Consider the following 27940-nt stretch of genomic DNA (forward strand, 5'->3'; position numbering starts at 1 on the left):
CAGTAATAGCTCTATAAAGTTACTATTTCAATCCCACGACTTTGTTCATACAAGTAGAGCAAGTTTCTCTAATGTCATCCTGGGAATGACAGGTTTAAATTCATACCTTCTCTGTCCCCTCCTCTCAGTTCACAGCATCTGCCAAAATGTATCTGCAAAAATTCTCCAGCCAACCAGAAGACTCCACCAAAAGCCAGAACTGGCAGTGCACTTTCAGATATTATGGAAGTACAACAGAAGTTCTGATAATACCAGAACTTTCACTCATCACACATGGAATCAATACTAATTTGACCACACAAGTCACTTTAGGTATAACAAGCAGATGAGAGCAGGTTTACCATGTAGCAATTTCTCGATTGTCATCCTCTGGTGGTGCTTTCAGGATGTCTGTGGCTACAGTATGACAAGGGTAGTCAGCAAAACAGAAGATGTCAGGGTTTATGAGGGAATGTTGAATGAAGGAGAGCTGGAAATAAAAGAGATTAGAAAAGTAGTTTGGCTGTTCAGGGTTCCTTTCACTTTATCAACTGCCACAGTTCTACATTCAAGCTGCATTACACATCAGAACTCTGCTAAAACCAACTGTGTCTCCACACGTAGCACTGGCCATCTCCTCCCAAGCAATGCAGACACCATTCAGTTAACAGACTGTACATCACTGACAGATCTATGCCTATGTCTTACAGGCAGGTTCTCAAATGTGGCTTGTCTAAAAGGTCACATTACTCATCCACATTTGTCATTCAAAAAATTGAGAAGCTTTGCGAGTGCTGTTAAAGAAATGCTGGTAAACCTACCTGGCCCTCTGCATGCTTCCAAGGTCTGTATATGGCATTAACTGGAAAAACTTCCATGCCCAGCCCTCTCTGGATGCCAAACACTACAATATGCAGGCCCTTGCTGTCACGGATCTGGAATCCTGGATGGTCCAATTCATAAGTTACTACCTTGAAGTCCAGGGTAGGATTCTGCAACCAGAAAAACAAGGGAGTTGTTAACCTTGAACACTACAATCTTCAGTACTGTTTGTAAGAAACCTCCTTCATCAGTATTTTATCCAGCTTAACATCTACCCAACTTCTATTTGAAAGCAAAGTTTTTGTTTTAAAAAGAAGAGTATTTAGACAGTTGCCTGATGCAAGTTAATACTTGAAACAAGGCTGTGAGACTGCACTTCCCCTACATCACAAGCAGTAGCTATCTATCCTTCCAAACATTTCACTAACAAATCTTGAACATATGCCCCACCTCTCCTCAATGATACAGCTCCTTAGCAGGCTACCTCACTCCTTTTGGAGGCTTCCACCTGCCCTCCAATAAGAGGCAGAAAGGGTCTCATCCACTGGCAAAAACAACTTGCTTTTCCTTTGGAAAATTTTACACTGCAAGTACTTGCAAAGCACCTAACAGATTTTCAGCAAGTGTGCAACTGGAAGGAGAAGGGAGCTCGGAGGGAACTATAGCCTCCAAGACCACTACTTCCAGAAATAGGTGACCTACCACAGTTGCATGTTGCAAGGATTAAAAAAACAGATCAGTGAGTCCTGCATAGATTACAGGGAAAAAACACATCACCCAACCTAAGGTAAACAAAGGAAATGGTACTCATGTTTCACTGAGTTGATTACTAATACAAATGCTTATAAAGTGCTGGGAAAAAAACTTCCCATTTGTGAAGCATCATTGTATGCAAGCAGCGTTTTGTTTTGGAGTGAGTAGCTACAAAGATATTTTGTTTCATTTTCATCATTAGTGCCTACAGGGAAAAGTTTTTCACAGCAAAGTGCCTGATGCACAAAGCTTTTCACTGCCAGATGTAAGTTGGAACACAAACCCCCTCAGAGAATATATGCTGGAGTATATGGGAACAGTGTGGAATAAACCTCATGTTGTACCCAAGTTATATATTCAGGCAGCTTTTATTTCCCACAATTCCTCAAAATATTCTTGTTCATAAGGAAAAAGAAAACCCAGCAATCATTTAAGTACAGTAGCAAAATTACATGGATGAGATTCTAAGCTACTCAGGCTGCCACAAGCTTAAAAACCTTATATTCACCCTGAGACATGTCCTTCCTTCAGACATTCTGAAGGAACGACCAAGATGCTCACAAATCTTACCAGCTCTTTCAGAACATCAATTAAGACCTCCACATTCCAGGTATGGGCTTGTGCTCCATCACTTTTATCTTTCCCATCGCTCCAAATCCCACTGCCAGGAGCCGAAATAGACTGCAAGTGAAATACACTCAATCAAACACTGGTTAAAAATGAAGCAGTCTCAAAACCCACTACCTACAGAAGTGCCTGCACTATGCAGGTAAGCAGAAGTTCAGACTGGTAACCACATCAGCTGTGCTTCTGAGAACCTCCCAGATATTTACAGTGGAACAGTTAGAAGTGCTGGAATAACAAAAGCAATTCTTAAATGACTAGAGGCCAACATTTTAACTTGTCACCTTCTGCTGATTCAAACCCACAACCCCCACTCCAGCAGGCCACTCACTTGTAACGGAATCCCATCCGTCAGCCCCGAATGAGTCCGAGCCATCATCCCCAAAACCCTGGCGACCTGCGCAGCCGTCACCTCCCGAACTCCAAACTGCATGATTATGTTGCGACATTCTTCCACACTAAGATGCAACAAAACACAGAGACTTTAATGTGAATGCAGGCTTCACTGTGGCACAACACTACAGATCAAAGCCAGACCTGTGAGAACAGCTGGGACAGCACACAGCCTGCTGGGAGAAACTAGCTGCAGACCATAAAACATGAGCATTCACTCAGCTTCAGCTACGTCAGACAAATGATCCAACAAAGTAAAAATCCAGGACAAGTAAGAAGAGAAATTCAGTACAGAGGCCATGCAACTATTTGCATGAAACATCCTGTGCCATGTACTCCATGGAAAGCTAGGTCTGCTCAAGTGGCAGTGAGAGACTGCACAGACTATGCTCTGTCACAGTGAAAGCACAGGGCAGGTTTAGCACCGTTTTCTGTTAAAAGCACTTCCCTGTGTTGACCTGTGATACAGAGCTTCAAAAGACTGAAGTTTCCTGCTAGCTGTAGGTGAAACGAAGGCTGTGAGAATACACATTTCAGAAAGATGACATGCACTGTTCAAAAGGTAAGCTGTGAAAGTACACTTTATAGCCCAGAGCAAGCCACGGTGCCTCTGATCAGAGCACTAGCAAAAACCTCCAAGGAGACCAAAGAGCAAACAATGAGCAGATGCTTCAGTTTCAATTTTAGAAGTAAAGGCCTGTTTTGCAGTTTTTGTTTCACTCTGTGAACACTTCCCAACCAGGCCAATGAGATTTATGCATCAGTACAGCCAAACAATGGTTTATTAACTGGCACATGTTAAAGGAAATCATTTTCATTCATGTTGTGTTTCCTTACTTCTCTGTTTAAACAGAAACTTACGTAAATATCTTTGAGATTTAATCACCTCCTGAAAGGAGTCAATAGCATTTTACAACACAGAATCATTTACTTCTCTTAGCTCATGCTTCTTAACAAATCTTCCTATAAAAACCAGCATGTTGGGTTCATACTGAGGGCTAAGACTAAGGGCTGCCTCAAAACCAGCCACATGCTGGCAGGCTCCTGTTAGCATTATCAGTATCAGAGCACTGCCCTCAAATCTTAACAACTGGCTTAAACTGAGCTGAACTTGTGCAGATACACAGCAGGAAATAAAACTTAACTCTTAATATCCCAAATTAACTCTTCAATAGACAGCTTCTGACTGAAGTCTAGCTCCTCCTTCCACTTCTGGTAACCACTGCAGTCCACACATCTATACAAACAGCCCATGGCATGCAGTGCAGTGCTGTAAGCCAAGCTGGGAGCTCTGCTGACAGGACTCCCACAACAGCCACTGCCACACAGCTCCAGCCAGTCCTTTAACAGAGCTGCCCAGACAGAACAACAATGTGGAACACTGTGGGAAATGTGCTTCTAGAAATGTACTCACAAACCCAAGGTGAGCTTAAGACAGCTGTGTTTTTACAAAAATAAGTCTCAAGAGGCAAAGACTGGTGCAGCTGTCAAGGTAACTGTAGCAATTCACCACGGTAATTAGATTCTACTGCTACAAGTAATCTCAATCATACTGTGTCCAGAAGTCAGTATAAACAGAAAGCTGTCAATTCTCTTGAGGTGAGACTATCACCTTCAGTTCTTCTGTAACCTGTTTCATGTGGACAGTGAGCTAACAGGAGTCTGACACAAGCAAAATTCTTCAAAGACTCTGTTGGAATTTATGCCTGCCTAGCCACTTGGGTTTTACTGACAGAAAGGGTGATGGTCAGATTCTTACAAATGGCTTTACAAGGAGCACCATCACCTAGAACTTCTTACCATGACAAAATCCTACACAATCTCAATAGACATGTTATATACATTGGAAGAAAGCAAAACACAAAACAGGAATCAAAACAAATGACCTCATAAAACTTCATGAGGTTCCAGTTTTAGTGCTTTAAGTCTTGCTGATCCTTTGACTCAAGGAATAAGAAAGAAAATCACCACCACACAAGATGCTTGAAAATGCTATCTTCCCACAAACCTTGTACAAAAGCCATAGCCAACTTCTTGCATGAAATCTGCTAGAGAACTCTCCATCATGGTTTTGGCTATCCCTCCAGAATCAGGCAGGATCCTGTCCATTAGAATGTCCCGTTTTTCAGGGTATAGAAGTGGTGCAAGCACCACAGGGCAACGCTCCTGGGGAAAATCTAAAGGCAGGGAGAACAAAGGGTGTCAGAAACTTCAGAACAGCAGTTGCATGCAAGTGACTATCCAAAATAACTTGGCTACTGTGCTAGTTTTCCTCCTGCTGCAGAAACCAAGAGGGCACTCGTGCATCCCTCCATCCCACCTCCCAGATCTCTACTGGCATTGGGATATTTCTGGAGAACAAGAATGTGGAATAGGCTTTGTTCACACAGGTTCAAAAGGGCTGGCAGCTGTGCTGGTGGTAAGTATAGAACTAGATTGTTGCTAACAGTAGTCAGAAAAAAAAAAAAATCAAACCACAGAGCAGGAAATAATCCAGCAGCACAGTAAAAGCCTCTCCTCCAACTCAGGAAGTATTAGGAAACAAAGGATCTGCTACTGAGTCTAAGAAGTCTGGCAAATCGAAACCAGGCACTTGAGCATGGTAAGAGAAAATACTCCCTTCTTCCTTCCAGGAAACTTACAAAGCTTAAGAGAGGCAGGAGTAATAATGAGAGGATCAGATGTACTGATGGGAGCTGTGCTCAATGGAAAGCAGCCAAGACTCCTCATGGGTAAGGCCTTGCCAAGGCAGAGTGACTTTTACTGTGAGGCATAATGTTACCATGTCCTTTTGGGGAGCACTCAGAGAAGAGTTCCCAGTTTCCCAAAGCCAACTGAGGGGAATTACAGAAGCTAATACACTAATCTTCCTTAAAACATGAACTAAGGATCTATGCTTAAACAAGTATTTTGCTCTTATATAAAGGGTGCCTTCCTCTAGGTCTGTGCAGAACCAAGATGTGGGTTGAGTTCAATTCAGTGAGCTTCAAGTCCAAATCCTCCTTATTCTGAGAGGTTTACAGCAAACACAGTAGTTGCTTTCTTTCTGAAGCAACAGTATGTATCAATAACGTTCCATGCCATCACTAAAGGATCATGGCAGCTTTCAGGAAATGAAACCTGTTTATTTTCTTTCCCTTGCTGTGCTAGTGTTTCCTCATAGCTCTGCATCCAATATAAACAACCCAGTGCTTAACATCTGCCTATAAGAAATAGCTATGTGTGTTCCTTACACTGTAAGGAGCTCAGGTTTTCCAGCTGGAGTGCACAGGCTTGCTTTAGTTAAACCCACAACTACCATCCCAAACAAGCAAGCACAGACTCAAATACCCCTACTTAACACAGTTATCACAACTTTACAAAAGCCCCAAACATGAGACCACATTACTGCTTATTGAAAGAAAAACAATACATGATACCCCAATGTCACAACAGTGGTGCTTTTCCATCAGCTCAAACATGACCACGTGCTGAGTTCAGCAGCAGTCTGCACGGACAGCAAGTGATGACAATCCCTTTCCAAGCTGCCATTTAGTCAGGCTTCCTGAACACCACCACACTTACCTCTACGTAATGTTTTGAGGAAAGCGTCAATCTGCTCCTGTCCTACCCCAAAGGCTCCCTTCTGCCCAAAAAGGAGATGGGAGAGGAGAAGGTGCAGGACCTCTATTGCGATATCTTGGAAGCCACCTTCTTGATTTCCACTGACGTCCGCGTCAATGTAAGAGCGCAGAAGATCCGGCAGTTTCTGTTTGATAAACTGGGCAGCTTTTGAAAACAGAAGAGGCTGGAGTCAAACCCTGGAAGTTCTCTTAACATGAAGACTCTTTTTAGCTGATTACCATTCTGTTAATCAGACTTTGTTTAGCACAAGCCACAACAACAGTTCAGATTTAAATAGAAGCCTCCTAATCCATACCTCAGAACTCCAATATTAATGGACAACTGCAAGGTAAGACATCATCACACCTTAATTTGATTCATTATCTAAGCAAATCATTCATGGAGCAAATCATTCAAACTCATATAAGACAAGACAACTGTGCTAGCTATTGCCCCTCCTCTCAAAACAGTGTTAGACTTTGATGGCATACTGCTAGGTCTTGCAGCACTCGGGTCATGCAGTCACACATCTATCCATCTGGAAAGCCCTCTGCTTCAAAAAGAAAAGAAGTAACCCTGCAGCAGCTTCACTTACCAAAACCTCGTAGATCTGAGCTGAAAGAGTTCAGTAAAGCAAGACCAAAAATCACCTATAAACAAGAGCAAACAGCATCGTAAGGGGACATCAATCCTTTCTAACAAGCTCAGCCAAAACACATTGAAATACTTTTAAAATCAGCATTCACCTACCTCTTGAACTTTACTTAATTTGATGACTTTACTCAATTGGGCAAATAAATGGGGTGAAGGCTTTAGACTCTGAAACAGGTAAGAAGAGTTAAATGGAAGCTGTTACACATTAGTCTCACTTGTAATGATGTGTCAGGCTATCTAGAGGCCATTGCAAGTCTGGAATACTAGTAACTACTTTGCTGAAGGTTAACACAACATCTTTGGAACTATTTATGGATACATCTGAACAATAAGTTTCTTAAGCATATCGCACAATTTCCCTATTAAACCACTATCAGGGTTGTCATACTGAAAGAAACAGGAGGAGTGATGATTTATTTATGTTCTGGCTGTCACAAACATGCCATAAAGTGCTAACATTAGATTGAGCTTTAAAGTTACTTAGCAGTCATCCAGAGTGACTGAGTAATTTGCTCAGTTTAACAAAAAAACCCCAACCTCTAAGCGAGCTCGATTTTAGGACTTTAGTACAACCAGTCTCAGCTGTGACAAACCCAGAGGGAAAAAAAACCCGAAAAGCAGCTGGTTTCTTTTTCTTTCTACAGAACAGTTGACTGCAGTTGGACACAGGGATCCCCTTCAGGAAGCACACAAACCTTCTGATAGTGCAAGGGATTGTCAATGGCGTAGGACAGCGTCGAGATAAAGTTTGGTTTTGTAATCAGCGACGCACACTCCTGGATCAGAAATTGAGTCTGAAAAGAAGAAGGGAACTTCAACACTCACATTTATTGTTAATAAGGCAAAAGAAACAGAACTTCTACTGTGTGCAGTAAAACTAGACAAAAGATAAGGTGCTTAAGGCCTTCTAAGTGCTCAAATACTCATTAACGAGTTTCTTTTCATTCATGTTTTCTTCAGGCTTAGTTTAAGACTGAGAAAATGATCAAATATTCTCCATCACAGGTACAACATTGTGTTTTCTCTAAGCAGCCTCACATACTGCAACAATCTAAGAATATTGGATTCCTGTTTATGAGCTAAAAAAGTCTGTAGCAAAATTGCTAAAGGATGAAAACACTTCAGAGACTGGACATAGGCAGCACCAGGAGTGACAGTTGATTTGGACAAAGTTTTAAAAGACAAAGAAAGGCTTTCAAACTAGAGCACTGCATGTGGTATAAAGAGCAATTGTACTGAAGCCATCTGTTTTTTCCAAATTGAACAATTTTAAGAGCCAGATATCAAAAATTTCTTGTCTTCTAACTTGAGGACTGGCAAAAGGTGCTTGCAACGGAAAGGCCATCTACCAGAAAAGAGGTCTGCTTGAAGTTATTACCTGACTTAGTGCTTAAAATGGATCAAATCCCATTGCAGATATTTTAACAAACAAAATAGACAAGCTGATGCCTCAGTGCAAACTGTACCTGATGAAAATCTTTGCCACTGCTTTTACCATCGCCACTGAAATCCACGTGGGAGAAGAGACAGCGTAGTAAATGCCTGTCTGCCTCGGGACCGTGCCTGTTCACAATCTGGAACACAGAAATCAGCAACACCAACTTGGTAGCAAACAGTCATCACTGAGCAAGATCTGGGTCTAGTGCCACAGTTGCAGTGGGACTTCTAGTGGTTACTTTGGTTTTAACAAATCCACTAAGAATGTTCCTTTTTAATCAGGGAGACAGAAACCAAGTAACTAACCCTATTTGCAAATGAAATGCATAAACAAAGACATAAAGAATCTAGAAACAAGTCACTGACACAGAAGTCATCCATTTCATGTGTAGTACTCTTAGAAAGCTAAGTAAAAGGGGGATTTGGCTCATCTTGAGGCTGATTTCAAGCATCTCTGCCACCAAAGCAGCCTAGAATCCACGCAGTGCCACCACCTCACTTCTCCCCACAGCTATAGTACCTAAGTCTGCAAGAAGACAGCTGCAGGACAGCCTGCACCTCTGTGCTATACCTACATAGGAGGAACTTATCCCAGAGACAAGGCACCATACAGCATCGCTGCTGATCTTGAGGGCAGCTTCTACATTGTCTCCTGGTCACAACTTACTTAACTGCCATTACCCCAGGGACTTTTAGGACCTAAGGGATGTTCCTGAAAAGAACGTTCCTGCCATCTAGAGAAAAGAAGTTGATCTCCAACTTGCTCATTAGCAAGCTTTAAAAATCAAATGCCACATGCTGAACATCTGCAGCTGAGACCTTTTACCATGTCTCCTCCCCTGTCATTAGAGCTCACTCAACTGAATTCTGTAACTCGGTCATAAACAGGTGATCTGCATTTGTTAATTTGCAACACCTACCACTCATTACTAGATCTTAACGAGATGTTTGCATCCTCTATTGTTTGCCTTAAGTTTAACTCTTGGCTACAGACCAGCTGTCTGAAGTTCAGGTTGTTTCAGTGCTTATACATTTCTTTAAGCCTCAGCTAATTGGACAACACTACTTGCTTTTAGTGAAATCCACAATGGCAGAAATTTGAAGTCATTTAATCACCAGTAGCTTGCTCTTTTGTCCAAACAGCATCAGCTACCAACAAATCTAACCTTCATCTATTGGCAAAGCTTTTGTCATTGTTTCCCCCTTTCTAGCTGTAGGGCAGACACAAAATGTGCCAGCACAAACCAGCAGCTCTGCTGTTTGCTTCCACCAAAGCCAACTGCTTCACTCCCTCATCAATATCTGTTTGCCAGTAGTCTCTTTGCACAAGAAGACAACAGCATTGCTTTAGGCTGTGACTGCTCCAGCTCTGCTATTCCTGATCATTCTCATCTCAATTCTTCCATCATTACCCAACATTATGCTCCTCTGTCCCTCAAAACCTGCTTATTACAGTGGCTGCCAAATTTCTGCTGTAAAGAAGCATCTGAGCTCATACACAGGCAAGAAGATACATGCCTGTGGTATGTCAGTCCAGAGTCAATCACCCAATCCAGTTAGGTTGACAGCATGGTCTTCCAAAGTATCATCCCCCATGATGAGGTAGGAAGATGCTCTGGTTGGTGCACACAGTAGCAAAACTGAATTGACAGTAAGTCTCCCAGTCAGCTCAGGCTTCAGAAAACAGGCAGTTCATTTAGGCAATTCCAAATAAATATGTAGATTTAGTTGTGCAAAGAAGACTAGCATGAAGCTGGACCAATCTAGTGAACTATTTGGTGCTGTGACCAAGATGAACTCAACAAAGCAGAGATTCAGAAGCTGTACATACTAAAGCCATCAACACAATTTGGCTGCATCAGAGTTAGATTGCTTCCATGCTTAGAAGCAACCTCAGAAGCTTAATAATTTGAAAACTTAACACATGGGGAGAGAGGGAAGAGAACACTAGAAGTGCATCGCAGCATCTTTCCATTCTAACTACATTCACATGAACCTTTTTCAGGACACATGGACTGTGAATTACTTGTTTTCCTGTAGAAAAAACCCCATTCATACTGGCAGTTCTCTTGCACACTTCCAGAACAGTGTACCCAATCACAAAACCATCTGTAGAATCTGAGCCTTTGGGGTTTTTTACTACCATGAGAGTGACTGTGCACTAGCACAGGCTGCCCAGAGAGGCAGCTTCTATCCATGGAGGTACTCAAGAGCTGACTGGACATATTCTTGGGCAACAGGTTCCAAGTGATGCTGTTTGAGCTGGAGGTTGGCCCACATGACCTCCAGAGGTCCCTTCCAACCTCCACCAGTCTGTGATGTGGGGTGAAGCTTAAGCCACTCGTATTTGGATTTATTATTTGGAGACAAGTTGGATTTGTCTTAGACAGACACAAGGTCAGATTAAATAAAATCGACTCTGCTTGTCCAGATACAAGAAGTTTGCTTTTCTTATATAATTGTGTATGCAAAGCCCTTCTCTCCTCTCAAACCAGGCTCTCCTCATCACTACTTCAGGAAAAGGAGACCACAAAAAGCCACTTCAGAGGAAGCCATTCTTTAGAACTTCTCTCTGACAAATGCATTTTCTTAACATAAATTCTGGGTTCTTTTAAAGCAGTCTTAAAGCATCACCTATGTTAAATGACCACTGAAAGCATGTCTGAGCAGAAATGAGGTGCTCAAGTTTTGGCACAGCTATGCTTGCAAGTGATGTGTTTAAACACAAGGGTCACTTTGGTCAGCTGTGACAAGAACAGCTCCAAGTATGGCTTTCCACCTTCTCTGTAGGCTTAGAAGCTTTGTAAAGTTGAGTGAATTATGCCAAGAATTTACACCAAGCAGTGTACTGAGAGACAAAGAGAGTTAGAGCATGCATATGTAATCTCTTCACTATCTGAGGAGAAACTGTACCAGCAACTATAAAAGTAAATACCAGGAAGTTTTAAAAAAGACAAAGGACCATGTGAGACTGTCAGGAATTTAGTCTTGAAATCCCAGATGTGTCTTAGAACCAAATATACAACAAAGCAGCCATTTGCACAGACTGGTTTCCAGTCTCTCACCACAGTGACTCTAAGAGGCCTGCCATGAGGGATAAGGAACAAGCTGTTACTGTTTTAGGGATCTCAGTTCCAACTGAATGGTAGAAGCACCAAATCTTCTCCCAAACCAAAGAAATGTTTACTAGCCTTTACCTAAGTGTTGATGGCAGATCTGCAAGTCATGCCTCAGTCACACCTTCCTGCAAAAGCTGTCTGGTAAAACCAACAGGGACTGAAAGGACAGCATGATCTCAGATGAGCTTCCCATGAGTACTGAACTTGTAAAACCAAGGAAGCTTTACAAAAGCTACAAGAGGCTTATTCTATCTCCGTGGCTTACAAGATCATTTTAAGCAGTGAATGCTGCTGAAAGCACTCCCTCTCACCCCTAGTAAGTGATGAATGCACTTTTCAAGTCATCTGTTACCAGAAACTCACTCTTCTTAAGCCCCCTGGCCTCCTAATCTGATGCAATCACCGCAAGGCTGCAGTAGAGTGAGAGAGAAACATAAACTGGTCCAGCTATCTGCTGGGAACTGAACTAAACCAGTTTCTAAAACTGGCTCAGTAACATTCATTTCCTCCTAAGCAGATAATGCTTTTCAGTCCATCCTGCTACTCAAAGCTATTTTTAAAAGGGTCAATTGAACTAGAATTCTTGTCTAGATCTTAGATATCTGGGTTTCCATATACAGTTTCTCTGCCTGCCTTCTGAAAACCCAAGGCCAGGAAAGTCAGCTTGGCTCCACTGCTAAGCCGCATTTCATGGCATGAGGAGCAAAAAACTTCCACCTGAGGCCAGTGAAAGCATTCAGATGTAAGGAACCACATACTCAGCTTTCAGGAAAACAACTGAACAACAAATGAAAGTATTTTGCTCTCTCTCCCAGTCAGTGTGTTATGGGATGTCCAAAAGTTGACAGATTTCACCCGAAGGAGTTAGGAAAGCTTGTATACCACTCCCTCCAAGAGCAGGCATGAATCCTAATATCCAACTACAAAGCTAACACTGGTCTCAGCTCCGAGCAGCTGTATGTCTCAACCTGACAGACAAAGCCAACAGGAACATCAGAGACACAAGAGCTGTGATTGTCAACACCACAGAGAAGAGCACACAGCAACACGAGAGAGCACCACAGAGTACGATTCGATACAGAAGACAAACTCCATTTGACACTCGCAGTTTTCATTTACAGTTTCTTCTGTAGCACCATTGCTTTACTTACATGCTGTATTTCCTGCTGGCTGGCTCGGTAGTTTTTCTTGGTTAAATTGTCCACCAGGTAGCTGATTTGAGACAAGGCCAGCGAGAGCGAGTCAAGATTCATTGCTGGTTGGGGCGGAAGCAGGCGGCCGAGCCCGGCGCAAAATCACCATTATTCCCCTTTAGTCACCTCAGAGACAGGTTAATTTTTTTTCCCCCAATTAGCCTGTATCTGGTTCTGTGTTACTTTCTTCAGCTTTTCTTTCTCAGTTGTCTTCCTCTGGTCTGAAACATGGCACCTGAAAGAGAGTATTACATGAGATTTAGGTTCTGTAGCAACTCCCCAGCTCCGTTCCAGGCACTGATGTTCCCTTGCTATGGAACGCTCCCAGTTAACAGGAAAAAAACCCCTTCATTTTAATTATTAAAGAAATCTTTGAGCTCATGTAGTGTTGAAAACAGTTAGTGGTTTCTCTGTGTTTCCTACTTCCACCAGAACACTGCAGGGTGGAAAGTTAAATCCTGGAGGAATTCAGCATTATGCCTTGGAAGTCACTTTTGGGTTTTTTTGCTCGTTTTACGAAGCCAGCTTTTTTAACATGTAAATTGATAAGATAGACATGTTTGACAGCTTAACCTACATAAACCATTTGACATAACTATGTCCCCAAGGAAAAAGAAGTGCCATTAAGTTTTCTCAACACAAGCTTAGCTGTTTTCACACCACCCAGCCACAGTTATTCATCTCTGCATTTTGCCAGGCTGGAAGAGCTAGCAAACAGCTCGCTCAGAAGAATGACTACTCTTTCAGCACTGTGAGAAGAGGAAAACAAGATGCATAATGAATTAGATACCACACAGCAACAATCAGAGGTCAGAATCATTCAAAGCATCAAACTGTAAGTACATACATGTGCCTTTTCTTTGCCTCGCTACCATGGCAGTGGTGTTGCAATCAACTGTACCCACCAAAACAAGCAATTGTGAAGGAGCAACACGCACAAAGAACTGCAATAAACTAACTCTAACATTTGGCTTACACTGAAACAGCTTTCCAGCAAGCTCCAACAGCCAAGCTTGTCAGCTTAATAAATTTCTATGACAACACAAAACTTGGCACTTGACATCTTGTCTGTTAAATTACTGATTGCCAACGTGATAAAATTGCATCCCAAAGCAAGTCCTGCATAACCAACAGTCTGAGGAGTCTCAGAGGGAGCCATAAGCTGCTCCAAGAGGCAGCTCTGTAATTTATCAGAGGTGGAATCAAGCTGGAGAGTCACTGTTTTCAAGCTCTACTTGATTAAAACACAAAGGTCATGAGGCATCGTGCCAAGAGACTGAAGATCTCTTACAGAATAAAAACTATTGCCTTACTGTCTCAGCTGTACAGTGAAACCCACCAGTCCCCAATTTCTGCCTCATCACTGAGATGGATTGCACAGGAGACGTGTGCTTGGCACACACAAGGCTCAGGGCAAATCAGTTCAGGAAGCACACTCCGCCTCAGCTCAGCATGGCTCGACTTGTCAGCCGCCATCCTGCGAGAGGGGAACAGGAACAGCACGGAGACAAGCTGAAAAGGCTGTGCTGAGTACAACTACAACTCTTCCCCTCCTCTCCCTTTGTATAAAGGTTTTCACTCACAACTACAGCTTAACATCTGCCTACACTTCAAAGCATCAGGAGCAACCAATCCTATCACAGGCAATGAAGACTACTCTGCTCTTTCACAAGAGTATTAGATTAAATCAAAACATGAATACTTGAAAGGAAAAGTCAAACCATTACTCAGCTCCCAGACTTCCATGAGGCCACAGAAAAAACCCTGCACACCTTTAGAAGTTAAGACACTACTTGTGCAAAAAAACCTTCCATCACTTGAGAAAAATTTTCAAGCAGCAACACTGAAAGCACCTTTCAGTGGCAATGCAGCTGTGCATCCATGCTTAAAACTGCAGCCAAATCACTACAGAAAACTCCCAGTTTTCCTTCTCTGTACATCTGACAAGCTACCATTCCTTACCCTTACCTACAGGCTGAAAAGCTCACCGACTGTGTGACAGCTTTGTAGGAAAGGGGACGAATGTTAAAGATTACTCAGTAGCACAGTGCCTGGCCAGGTTTTTCTAAGGAACTCAATTCCACTTTTGGAATAATCCAGACAACATCACCAGGCACAGCAAACACACGCTTTGCAACACACTCTCACTGGCAACATTTAACATCGTGGACCAACATAAAGCTTCTGAAAAACAAATGTCACAAATTGAGAAGCCAGATCACTGTGTCACAGTACCTACACCCACAAAAGCCACTGCAAGCAGCCTGCAAAGGGCTGAAGAACTCACTCCAGACTCAAGAATATGACACAAACCAAAACTCCACCTCTGTCAGTTTTAAAGCAGTAACAGAAGTTTCAGAGTTTTCCCTTCAGGATCTAAGAAGAAAAAACATATTTCTCTGGCTATTGTTCCTCAGACCAATACAAACAGCACAGCAATCACACCTCCTCCACCCAAAAATCTAGCTTTTAGGTACTAGAACTCTTAAGCTGGGCTCAGTTGTAAATCAGATCCTCCCTGTTGCCACACAATACCCTGCAGAGCATTGACACTGACCATCCCACTCTCTGTTAATATCACTGTTCCTCCCATACTAAGCAGGGACTGAACACCTCCACATGCTTTAACTGTACAGCAAGACAACAAGCTTTGCCACTTTCTAACAGCAAAATCCAGCAGTGCCACGGGAGAACCCAAGCTGGGGTCAAAGAGGGATTTTCGCCTCTCAGGGACACAGAACAGGAGCCTGAGCAGCTGTGGCGACTCAAGGACAGAACACAATAGCTGAAGGAAGCAGCTTCCTATTTCTGGTCTAAATATATGGTTTGCACAGTATGTATCCTAATACACAGAAAGAAACCTGGCAGCTCTCAAGTACCAGGCAGTGGTGTTTCAGAGCTTCAAATGCTGCAGCCTAACTTCCAGCAGTATGTAACATCAGAGTAATTAAGGAAGCCCTGTGCAGAAGGCACAAGTGCCTGGGTAGCTCTCTGGTCACTCGATGCAAGGCTAAAACTCAGTTCCTACAGCACTGATTAAGCAAGCTATGAATGCTATGCAAAGCAGCCTTTATTTTTGGATGCATGTATTCTTAGTGGAAATGAATCTCCTCACATTGGCTGCATTAGCTCAGGAAGCTTTCAGTGCACAGGGCCAACTTGACATCTCACAGGCTCAGAAAAATCAGGCCTCATCCTGAAAGGTTTTACCAAAAAAGAAATTCACATCTGCTGACAAAACTAAGGACTTTCAGCTACAGTTCCTATGATACAGCAAGGGACTAAGCTGCCACACACAGGACTGGGGGGGAGCTCTTTAGAGATCACCATGTTACATTGTGCCATACAGCTGATATTTAAAAGGGAGAAAACATTTACTCAAGTCTGTAGGATTACACGGCCTCAACACTTGCTAAGGAAATCAAAGGGCCATCAGCAAAACATTTGGCATCTATTTCAGTAGATTCTTTCCAACAGCAGAGTTCTGTTGGGTTATTAAAACATAAATATAATACAGTTTTAGGCAAGAATCCAAACATCACCAAAGAGAGGGGGCCAGTATGCACCAGCAGTCAGCTTTGACAAAAACACTCTCGACTAACCTGGAGCAGATCACTAGAAGGAACTAAGCCTTGCTGCTGAAGATGACAAACCTCAGGTCTTCCACAAAGAACTTTCTTACCAAGCAAGTGATTGCAAAGTTACTTTAATCTGAAGTTCAGGGGGGTTTTCAGTACTTTATTTCAGTATTTTGCAGAGGTAAGGAACTTTGCCCACTGGGTTTCAAGAGCTTTAAAGATTTTAGGCCACGTGTACCACAGGTGGAAGATATGACACCTCAAGTGAGAGAAACAGCAACATGTTGGCAGATTAGGTTCTAAACTCCTGCCAAAACCCATACAAACATGCTAAAAGCACCATTGCTAACCCTGTTCTTTGGAACTGTCTCTTATTCACTTCCCAAACTCACATGAACAAAGCACAAGGAACAGCAGCACACCTCGCAAGCCCACATAAGAAACACTCCAAGGGGGAAAGCAGGTTTGAGATCATACCACAGGTAAGTCAGATTTCAGGGTGGCTGTCATTCTGAAAGCTACAGAAAGAAAAACCTTACAGTGTAAGTCACATTAACAGGAAAATAAGCTCCCGATCAACCTGATCTGTTCAAATGTAGGTGTTTACAGGAAGAAAAGCCACTTGAACATTCCCTATCCTGGGAAACTGCAGACAACTGCAGTTAAATGGAAGCCATGATCCTGATCAGACATGGCAACTGCCCTTGGGAGACTGTAGCCAGTTAGGCTTCAGGTTTGGAACCTACCCCACTAAGGCCAGTTAGGCTTCAGGCATTTTCATATCTCAAAGAGAACCGTTCACAGAAACAACCCAAAAGCCTCTCACTTCCCACTTTCCCTTCAGCCACACATTGTAGGATGGCTTCTGTTGGATGGAAGTGAAGGAAATTTAGCAACTCATTCAGAAGGACTTTGTGCTCTTTCCCATCCAAAGAGGGTTCTAAACCCCTTAAATGCTATTTGAAAAGGCAAAGGAGAATCAGAGCTGCCATATAGTAGAGATGGTCATAGAAGTAGAGAAAAACTTGGCTAAAACAGTCATGTCCTCAAACACAACTCTCAGTGATAGATTCCCAACACGACATGGCAATGACCCATCACACACACAAAGCAGCTCTGTCTCCTTCTCCCAAGTTGTTCGCAGCTTCTCTTCCACATACTCAACTGAACACCACCAGCAGCCATCTCAGCACCCATGACAACAAACTAAGTACCTAGGAGCACAACCATAGAAGGCTAAACAGGATCAGTTGTTCCTCTGAAGAGCAGAAAAATCTATCACCAGCAAGCTTGCTATGAGTTTGGAGACATCAGGCCCATAGGGTCAACAGTTAAAAGCAAACTTAAAAGCCAAAGGGCAGAAGAACCAGGACCATAACAAGTCTAGAAATGTCAAGCAAGTATATTAGCAACTAAGTTTGTTTCCCATTTATAAGACAGTCACTCATAGGGACTCACCCTGTCTGTAATTTTAGCCAATGACACTGTAGTTACCTTAGAAACAGGAAACACTGAAGCTGTGTGCAATAGGAATGACTTGTCAGGTGTCATACCTGTTGTGTTACCCACTTAAGAAGATGTCACGCTTCCTTTTAACAAGTGGGATTCAGATAGTCTCAGCTCATGACATACTGACAGATCAAGTGTCTGGGTTTGTGTTTTTTGGCATTTCCTCAATCCTGTTGCAAACATGGTCCAGAATGTTTGTAGTCTGTTGAACTGACCAATCAGTGACCTTGTACAGGGCTGCAAGCAGAACATGGCACTCCTCTGAGCTGGGCAACTATTGCAAAGGAGCTATTTCTAACAACACAGGGTCTGTCAAAAGAACCAACTGTTGCTGTTTCTAGTTTTGAAACACACACATCCATTTTACTGGGCAGTGTATTCCAAACGGTAGGCCAGTGCTGGGAAGCCTCTGTTCCACGGGCACTGCAGGAAGGCTGTGTCACTGGGTTATTTACTACGGCTCCCTGTTCACACGCGACTTGTTTTCTTTGGCTAAGTTGCACCACGGCCGATCTCCAGAGGAGGCCACTGAGCCGTGCCTCAGGGTAGGCCCAGCACCGGCCGCTCCCCGGGTCTCTCACAGCTCCACCTGTCACGATCGACGCTACGAAAGGCGAATGGGAAGAGAAATCAAAACAGCTCAAAAGCGGAAGGCTTCCACGTCTCCTGGACGCGACGCCCGTGCAGCTGCCGGTACCGTCCGCCCTGCCCCGGGAGCCGCAGGTAGCGACCCGCGGGCCTCGATGCACTCGCGGCGGCGATCGGCCCGCAGCGCCCGGGACGGAGCAAAGCCCCTCAAAGTTGGCTCGGCGGCCCCCTCCAGCCGCTCGCGTGGCAACTGAAGGAGCGGGCGGCGAGGCGAGCGCGGCAGCGGCGCGGGCCGGGCCTCGGGGCCGGGGCTGCCCCACGCGCACCCCGGAAGCGCCGGCCCGGGCACGCGGCCTCAGCCAGAGCCGGCGCCTCACGCTCCCCGGGCCCGGGCCCCGCCGCGGCCCGCACCGCCCCCGCGACCCCCGCGGCCAGACCCCGGCCGCAACTCCCGCCGCCGCGGAGCCTTCGCCGATCCCACCCCCCCTTCCCCTCCCCCCGACCCCGTACACGGCCGCAACACGCGGCCCACCCGCGGGCCGAGGCTGCGCGGGGCCGGGCGGGCGGCGCTCACCTCAGAGGGCGTGAAGAGACCGGAGCGAGGCAGCGGGCGGCGGCCGCTCGCGCTTTTATCCTCTCGCCTCAGCCGTTCCACTACAAAATGGCGGACGGGGTCGCGCGCTCACGTCGCGGCCTTTCCCCTCCCCCGCCCCCTCGCGGCAGCCAGCGGGGGGGGCAGCGGCGGGGCGCGGGGGCGGGGCGCCCGCCGAACCTCCCGCCCCCTGGCGCCACGCTCCGCCAATCGGAGCGCGGGGCCGCGCGGCGCCCGCCCAATCAACGCGGCGCGACCTCCCGCCGTCCTGCCCCCGCCCTCGCGCGGCCCGGCGCGCGCAGCCAGCGCCGCGCTCCCATTGGCCGACAGCGGCCGGAGCCCTTGCGAAGGCGTCGGCCAATCAGCGCTGGCGACGCATGCGCGCCGGCGGGCAGCACGGACTGGCGGGGCCGACCGACGGGCGCGGGGCGGGGCGGGGAGAGGAAGCGGCGGAGAGCGCTGAAGGGCGCGCGGAGCCAGGCAGGGGGCGGAGTCGCTCCCCCTGTGTCGCGTGTTCCCCCCCTCCCGCCCCCAGCAGTAGTACGGCCCCGTCACAGCGCCTCCCCCCGTCCCCCCACGCGGTGGGACGGACCCAGGCACCTCCCCCCGCGCTGCCTTGGTACGACCCGGAGCGCCGCGCACCCAGGGCACCCCCCCCCCCCGTCCCCAGCGCGGTGGTACGGCCCGAGGCGGGAGCGCGCGCGGCACCGCAACCCCCCCCCCATAACCCCCCCATAACCCCCGCAGCGCCCCGGCCGCGCGCACACACACGCACACACACACACACAAACATACACACAGAGTGCCTGTACACTCACTCACACATACACACACACTCACACCCATACGCACACAGTGCCCGCACACACACTCACAGAGCAAACACACACACAGCATACACACACAGACTCACACACAACGCCCACGCACACACACACATACAACACCTGCACACACACACACAGCACCCGCACACACACAGAGCACACATTCACACACAACGCCTGCACACACACACAGAGCACACACACACAGAGACACACACACAGCACACACACACACAGAGACACACACACACAGAGCACACACACACACACACACACAGAGCACACACACACACAACACCTGCACACACACACTCACAGAGCACACACACACAACGCCTGCACACACACACACAACACCTGCACACACACACTCACAGAGTACACACACACACACAACGTCTGCACACACACACACAGCACACACACAACACCTGCACACACACACACACTCACAGAGCACACGCACACACACAGAGCACACACACACACACACAGAGTACACACACACACACTCACAGAGCACACACAACACCTGCACACACACTCACACGTCTGCACACACACACACAGCACACACACACACAACACCTGCACACACACACTCACAGAGTACACACACACACACTCACAGAGCACACACACTCACACACACACACTCACAGAGCACACACACACACTCACAGAGTACACACACACACACTCACAGAGCACACACTCACACACACACTCACAGAGCACACACACACACACTCACAGAGCACACACGTCTGCACACACACACAGCACACACACAACACCTGCACACACACTCACACGTCTGCACACACACACAGCACACACACACAACACCTGCACACACTCACAGAGTACACACACACACACACTCACAGAGCACACACTCACTCACACACACTCACAGAGCACACACTCACACACAACGCCCGCACACGGCACCACAACGCCACGTTTATTGAGCCCAGGTCCCTCCACGTTCCGCACGTACGAATACACGTAGAAAGGCTGTAAACAGTCAGGGGAGCTGTAAGGCAACCGCAGACACGGGACCCCCGCACGGCCCCCGCACCGAGCCCGTCCCCGCGGGGCACGAGCGGCCCCTGCCTGGGCGCCCACTCCTCTGTGCCCCAGGGGCCCTGAGCTGGGGAGGCAGCGGGTGCCACACACACACACCCCCCACACCTGGGGCAGGGGGTGCTGGAGCCTGGTTGTGTCAGGAGGTGAGGGGCTGGAGGGGGGCGGTAGCTCAGGGTCCCTCAAACATTCACGCTGTGCTTGGGGCTTTCCCTCCCGGCTTTTCCTCCATCTGGGTCTCTCTCCCACCCTGAGGAAGGGCAGGGAGGGTCCCCATTTACACACAGCAAACCTTGGTGGGGAAGTGCCCACTGCTGTCCTCCCACCCCTCACCGCTGGCTTCAGAGGGGGAGAGGCACGGTGGGAAGCCTGGAAGCGTGGCCTGGCTCACCACCTCTCTCCCACGGCCTGGGCTGCTTCCTGGAGATGCAGCAGGAGCAACGGCAGGTGCTGCACCAAGCTGGACCCTCATCACAGATGGAGTCACAGATACACAGGAACTCCCCCTTCCCCCAGGGTTTTGGAAGCCAAAGAAGGAACAAAGAAACTCAAAGACTGAACAAGAGCAGGTTGGTGTCGAGAGGTTTACCTGCCCTGACTGAATCTGCAGCTGGGGGAGCTGCTCGACCTGGTGAAAGCAGGAGTGAAACTATCATCCAGATGCAATGGAGAGACAACCCAGAGCAACACCAGCCATACAGGGTGTAAACAACCAAGGGAATGCTCTAAAACGGAGTAGTACTGACTGCTTTATCCCAAAGCATCCCTTAAAACCTGCATCTGGCACAGTCCCATTCCCTGGACAACTTCTTGAAAGAAGAGTACTGGGATTTGGAGAAGAGCTTTGCTCTAGTGTAGTGTCTGCAGCAGGTCCATGCAGCCACAGCACCTTCTGTAGCGAGTGAGCAACCCCTGGCAGGGCAAACACAGCACCAGAGTGTCCCTGCCCTGGGGCTGTGAAAGCCATCAGGCTGAAGGTGACAGTCCTGCTTTGTAACAGAAAGTGCAGCCCAGGCGCAGGGGGAGGTGAGAGGGGGGTCAGGAGATGAGCCACCGGAAAGCAAACCAAACCAAGCCAAACACCAACACACAGAAGAGGACCAGGGGAATGTCACCCTGCCTGATAAACAAGGTTACCAGTTCCCTTTATGCCAGACAAAGTGTCTGTCAGGAGTTTGAGCAGCGGAGGAGCTCCCCCAGCACAGGGGCACATGGCTGAGAGCGGCGGCACCTGCGCCAACCCCGACTCCCCAGGGATGTCTAAGGTAGTGATGCCCACCCTGAGGGGCAGAAAGGGCTTCACCTGGACCACAGGCCCCTTGTAACACTGCTCTGGCTTCACCAGGGAGTCAGGGCTGAGAGCAGAAGCCCGACTGCCTGGTGAGTTAAGACAGTGAGATACAAACCACCACGGGGCTCTTACAGCCAAGACCCAGATTACAACACTCCCCTTGGATCTTCCCAGGTGTGTTTCTCCTCACTTCCCTTTGGTGCTGGGGGAAACCTGCATCCCCTCAGCAGCAGCAGCGTGGTCCATCTGGGCGAGCAGTCAGGCTGTGAGATCCACGAAGATGGCGTTGGCAGTGGTCTGTCCGAAGATGAAGGCTCCGAGGGTGACCATGAACACCCCGTAGCCCACCAGGGCCCACCAGCTGCAGGTACAGGACAGGGTGTGTTTAGGGGGAACCTTCGCCCCGGTATCCACAGGGGAAGGCAGGAGACGGGAAGCACGGTTTGGTTACCTGATTGCTCTGGTTTCTTGGATCTCTGAGAGCTTGGCTTGAATCAGGCAGAGCCCTGAAAGGCCAGGGAGACAAAACAGACCCAGATGAGCTGTGTGTCCAGGGGACTGGGCAGACCCTCCACAAGCCAGGGAGCCACGCTGCCCGTTACAGAGCAGAGAGTTCAGGTGAAACAGCGAGGCTGCCCACCGACCTCCCCTCAACACCTCCCGGGCCCCACGTCTCCATCCCGCTCCCTCCCTCTACGGGGCACGAGGCCAAGAGGCCGCTGCCAGCCCCGGCACGCCCTACCTGGGAAGACAAAGATGAAGCAGGCGGCCAAGCCCCCGATGACAGAGATGACTTTGCCAATGTCAGGGATGAAGAGAGCCAGGAGGAGGGTGAGGAGGAACCAGCTGATGGTCTGAAGCAGGCGCCTCCTGCGCTCCCGAACCACGTCCTCCTCCACCGTCACTCCGGTGTAACGGAGCCAGAGACCCTCCAGGACAGCCCTGTGGGCACAGAGTCAAGACAGGGGGTTCCCTGTGTGACCCTCATGGGCACAAGGCCAGGACAGGGGGTTCCCTGTGTGACCCTCATGGGCACAGGGCCAGGACTGGGGGGTTCCCTGTGTGACCCCTCATGGGCACAGGGCCAGGACAGAAGGTTCCCTGTGTGACCCCTCATGGGCACAGGGCCAGGACTGGGGGGTTCCCTGTGTGACCCCTCATGGGCACAGGGCCAGGACGCGGGGTTCCCTGTGTGACCCTCATGGGTACAGAGCCAGGATGGGGGGTTCCCTGCATGGCCCCTCACAGGCACAGAGCCAGGACAGGGGGTTCCCTGCACAGCCCCTCGTGTGCACAGAGCCAGGATGGGGGGGTTTCGCTGTGTGACCCCTCATGAGCACAGAGCCAGGACGGGGGGTTCCCCGTGCAACCCCTCCTGCCCATGCCAGCGCCCGCCTCTCGCCACGCTCACCGGCCGCAGAAGTGCAGGATGGGGTAGGACGTCAGCACACACAGGATGATGAAGGCGAGGGCGACGGGGATGTCGTTGGAGGGGTAGGACAGCAGGACATCCTGCTCCACCCCGGCCCCAAAGGTCAGGAAGCCGCAGACGCCTGTGGGGAAGGGAGCAGTCAGCGGGGTGCATGGACCAGCTGCCCGCACCTGTGTTTGAGGGACCAGACAGGGGTGGACATGGCACAGGGCACGCTGCAGCAGGGGTTAGCTGGGCTCCCCTCCTTTCCCACTCTGTTCCCCTGCTAACCAGAGGGTCCTTGCCCTCCAGGAGCTGACAGCCCTTCCGAGGGCTGTGCCACTCTCACCCAGTGTCCCCTCGCTCACCGGTGCCCGTGTAGACGAAGAGAGCGATGACCATGGCCGCCGTCACCACCGCCCCCCAGGGCTTCACCTCCGGCTGCTTCATGCTGTTGAAGACGGGCACACTGCTCACGTGGCACTGCCAGGGACACCAGGAGAGAGGGGGACACGCTGTGGGCTGGGCTGCACACACGGGCACCCATGCCTGTGACACCCCTGGCTTTGTCACAGCATCGTCATCCCCTCAGGTTTGTCACTGGGGAAGGAAAGGGGGGACGTGGCTGCCCTGGACTTCCCAGATGGGGTGAAACTGATCTGTTGCCAGTGGTGAGGTGTTGAAGCGGCTTCAGCTCCTTGGCACAGCTGTGAGGTGATCACACGGGGAGGGGTTCGGCCCAGGGGCATCCCTGGACCACGCTGGTCCCTCACCTGGGCACCCACGGGGTGGGAAGGGGAGAGCTGGGCCCATGGCCTTACCTGGAACCCAAAGCAGATGGTGGGCATGGCGTTGAAGACAGCTGTCCAGCTGGAAGGGCTGGCAGGAGAGAAACACCCACCAGTCAGACCAGGGTCTCCCTGTGCCCCCAGCCAGCTCAGTAGTGCTCAGCCATGGGCTCACTCCTCTGCTGTCACCCTGTCCCCCCACCCAGGCCAGTGCTTTGCACAGAGGGACCTGGCACTCCCTGAACACCAGGGTCTGTCACCAACACAGAACCAGCCAAAACTGAGGACACAGAAAAATAAAACGAGTCAGTAAAGAGTAGGAACCTACTTGTGCAGTGCCCAGAACTGGTCTGAAGCATGCTCTGCCCTAGAAGTCCCACTGCCACACCGAGTCCAGAACTGTCCCCAGACTGTGAGCGAGGGGACAAGCCACAGGGGCTGTGCTGGCCAAGAAATTAACCAAAACTGTCCTAAAGTAGACCCAGCCCTGGGTGCTGGGTGAGCACAAGCACCCTCTAGGGAACACTGGGCTTTGCTGTAAGCGCCAGTCAGCGCTCATCAAACCCTGGGACGGAGTTGTAGCAGCCTCCAGGAGGTCTTGTTCTCCTTCACCCCTGAAACATGCAGAGATGCAGCCACCTGGGAGCTTCTGGCAGTGATATACAGTGTCCCTGGGCAGGATTTGGTGCCAGCTGTTACATCCCTCAGTCCTAAACCCCTGCCTGGCTCTGCAGTGCTGTGATGGCCACCATCAGCACCAAGTCTCTTGCACTCACCTGGTGGGGATCTCCACGGGTGCCAGCTCCTTGTCAGGCCAGATGTACTTGATGATGATGACTGCTGTGACATACCAGGTGCCAATCACACTTAGGGAGCTGCAGGAGGGGACAGGAGCCCATCAGTGTGCTGCCTGCCTGCTCTGCAGAGGGTCCTCTCCCAGTCTCTCCATCCCTGCATGGCCCAGGCTCGAGACCACCCTGATCTCCCTTCCCAGGGGAATATTCCAGGCAGCGTCCCCAGGGTAGAAGGCGATGCAATCCCACTGTGCTGGGGGGCTGCCTCATGCTGCTGTGAGCAGCTGACTTCATAGCAAGGGCATGGGCTAGACTGGGGGCAGGAGAAAGAGGCCAGTGGCAGTTTCTCAGTATCCCTGGGCCATCTCCAGCAGGATGCCTAGAGCAGCAGGGCTGGCCTGCAGACCACCCAGCTCAGGCACCCTTCTGGCTGTCCTCTGTGCTGCATGGCCAACTCCACCTATGGGACAAGGCAGTTGAAAGCAAGCCCCTCAGTGTTATGCTGCAACTGGGAGATGTTCAGCAGCTCCTCTGCTTCCCAGATGGGGAAGCAAGGCACGAGAGGTGGAGGAAGTGACGTCCAACCTGTGAGGGGCGAGTGCACAGATTACGGAGCCAGAACCCTGCCTGCGCTTCAGCTCCCCGTCCCCTGGGACCACGCGTGGTGGGAGCCGGCCGGCCCGGCCCTGCACAGCTCTCCCCACCCACCTGGCGTATTTTTGGAAGCCAATCTCCTTGGGGATGGAGAGGGGCAGGATGAGGAGGAAGGCCGTGATGCTGATGGTGAACTTGCGGTCCGTGTACCAGCGGCCGCTCCCGGCTTCCTCGGGCTCCGTCACCAGAGCAGCGATGACTGTGGGGATGAGGGGGGTGGTCAGGCTTGTCCCTTCCAGCACAACACACAGCAACTGCTGATGGGTTTATGCCCCGTGGGACACACTTACTCTTGTCCTCCTGGTCTCCGATGATGATGAGGAAGGCAATGCAGGTGCCAAAGGTGTAGACGGCGATGGCCACCTCGCAGAGCACGCCGGGCACCTTCCCGCACACAGCCCACACCACCTCCTGGTAGGTCCGCTCGTTGCTGGCCTGCGAGCAGTACGCCAGGATCACCAAGCCTCCGATGATGAAGATCAGCATGCACTGGCATGGGGAAGAGACAGGGAGCTGACACTGAGGCAACAGTGGGATGAGGTTCCCAAAGCCACCCTGAGCACCCGAACACACTGAGCATTCCTGCTGCACCTCGCCCCAACACGGCTTCTTCCCAGGAGCCAAGTGCTCCCCGAACCCCTTCTGTGGCTGCACGTGTCCCCCCTGTGCCCCCTCCCAGGGTGGGACAAGAGGCTGTCCCTACCCCACGCCCTCACCATCTGCAGCGCGATGCCTGCGGCCACACCGCCGGCCATGCCGAAGGCGGCGGGGAAGTTGAGCAGCCCGGCCCCAAGCGCAGCGTTGACCACGATGAAGACGGCTCCCAGTGCTGACGTGGCCCCAGGACCGTTCCCTTGGCTCTCTCCACTCTTAGGCACCGTCTCCACACTGGGGCTCTGCAGGAGCCTGGCCCGCTCCCCAGCATCAGCGCTCCACTCCCAGTCCCTGTAGTCGCTGTTGATGCTCCCGGTGCCGTGAGCCATCGTCCCTCCCAGGGCAGCACACGCTGCCGTCCACGTCCCACTAGTGCTCCTGCACGGGGCTCAGCCAGCTGCCTCGAGGAGAGTGCGTGGCCAGCACTGGCTCCATCAGTCAGGCACCTCACTGCTCCTAGAACAGGATAAAGAAGCTGATAAATGTATGCTAACAAGGGACAATGTGGGTGCCAGATGGGGACACAGAGGAATTGAGTTCCCTGAGTCACAGGGAACTTGGGGGGGATCAGAGCACACAGGTGTCCTCATGCCAGCAGAGCTACAGCAGAATTCACCTCCTGTCCCTCAGATCCAGGGTGAGGGCAGCACTGCTGGCAGCCAGGGGACTTGCCCAGCCGCCAGCACGGGACTCAACACCACGGCTCGCTTCCTGACCTCCAACCCCAATCCTGCAAGCTCTGCAAGAGCTGCTGCGCACGTGCTCCCGGGCAAAGGTCAAGGCTGGGCTCCGTGGGAACAACCCACACACGCAGCACCAACACCACCGGGAAAAGCAGAACTGGCCCCTTCCACTGAGCCCCCAGGGCAACCACCAGCACCAGATGTCTCAGAAGCGTTCGGACCTGAAGGCCTGGTGTTTCCAGCACCACATCCCTTGGCGATGGGCAGCCCAGAGCTCATCCCAGTGCGTCTGAGCCCTCACACCCTGGCAGGGCTTCGCAGGGACCTACAGGGAGATCCCTTTTCAGAGGAAATCTCTTCTTCCCCCAGACGATGTCTCCAGGGACTCTTCCTGACCAGCCCACGTTTTGCTTCTAGGCCATTTAAACCCCACGCTTGTGCTATAAATCCTCTCCAAGGGTTTCTGGGCGAGGGGATAAACCCAGAGGTCTGTGCTGGGGAAGAAGACAGGCAGCCCGGGTCCCGGGTCGCGAGTGCCGGGCCGGCGGCTCTGCCGGTGCCCGTGGGTCCGCTGGTGCCGCAGCCCCGGCCCCGACGCGGGTGGACGCGCCTCCGGCGGCCCTTCACCCCAGGCAAGGCCGCCATCCCGCCGGCGACCGGAGACCCCGCGGCGGTGACTCGACAGCCCCGCGCCCCGCGTCAGCCCCCGCGCCGGGACAAGCGCGGCCCGGTGCCGGGCAGCCGCCGCTGCCCCCGGGGACGCGGCCCCAGCCCCGGCGCACCCCCGGGCTCCCCCTCCCGCGCCGCTCCCCGGGTCTCGGCCCGCTCCCCGGCCCCACTCACCGGGCGCCGGGAGCCGGTCTGGCCCCGGCCCGGCTCGGCGGCGGCGCGGCCCCGCCCCACCC

The 27940-nt window shown here is 50.1% G+C and overlaps 2 protein-coding genes across 12 annotated transcripts in view; both read right to left on the minus strand.

The window, feature by feature from the left end:
- Positions 1-19005, minus strand: part of CNOT1 (CCR4-NOT transcription complex subunit 1) — a 56402-nt gene extending 37397 nt beyond the window's left edge. For all 10 annotated transcript variants that reach the window (XM_062007197.1, XM_062007191.1, XM_062007195.1 and 7 more), the window contains exons 1-12: positions 18827-19005; positions 12536-12812; positions 8295-8402; positions 7524-7622; positions 6925-6993; positions 6770-6824; positions 6136-6339; positions 4580-4748; positions 2510-2636; positions 2125-2235; positions 801-971; positions 342-469 (exon numbers count right to left, since the gene is read on the minus strand). In XM_062007197.1, coding sequence (XP_061863181.1) covers positions 342-469; positions 801-971; positions 2125-2235; positions 2510-2636; positions 4580-4748; positions 6136-6339; positions 6770-6824; positions 6925-6993; positions 7524-7622; positions 8295-8402; positions 12536-12637 — 1343 coding nt within the window. In that variant the 5' untranslated portion in view covers positions 12638-12812; positions 18827-19005. The remainder of the gene's footprint in view (positions 1-341; positions 470-800; positions 972-2124; positions 2236-2509; positions 2637-4579; positions 4749-6135; positions 6340-6769; positions 6825-6924; positions 6994-7523; positions 7623-8294; positions 8403-12535; positions 12813-18826) is intronic.
- A 1626-nt stretch (positions 19006-20631) lies between these two features.
- Positions 20632-27935, minus strand: SLC38A7 (solute carrier family 38 member 7). 2 transcript variants are annotated; one of them, XM_062007324.1, is made up of 12 exons: positions 27879-27894; positions 27257-27360; positions 26415-26808; positions 25989-26187; positions 25753-25897; positions 25027-25125; positions 24284-24341; positions 23831-23945; positions 23463-23604; positions 22794-22993; positions 22503-22557; positions 20632-22412 (listed from the first exon to the last, which is right to left on the minus strand). In XM_062007324.1, the coding sequence occupies exons 3-12, from the start codon at positions 26679-26681 to the stop codon at positions 22310-22312; spliced, it is 1383 nt and encodes a 460-aa protein (XP_061863308.1). In that variant the 5' UTR covers positions 26682-26808; positions 27257-27360; positions 27879-27894; the 3' UTR covers positions 20632-22309. The 2 variants fall into 2 exon arrangements, with proteins under 2 accessions (XP_061863308.1, XP_061863307.1); XM_062007323.1 differs by lacking the exon at positions 27257-27360 and having other exon boundaries at positions 27879-27935.
- Between the last annotated feature and the right edge of the window lie 5 nt (positions 27936-27940).

This window comes from Colius striatus, chromosome 14 (assembly GCF_028858725.1).
Source record: "Colius striatus isolate bColStr4 chromosome 14, bColStr4.1.hap1, whole genome shotgun sequence".
Taxonomy (NCBI): Eukaryota; Metazoa; Chordata; class Aves; order Coliiformes; family Coliidae; genus Colius; species Colius striatus.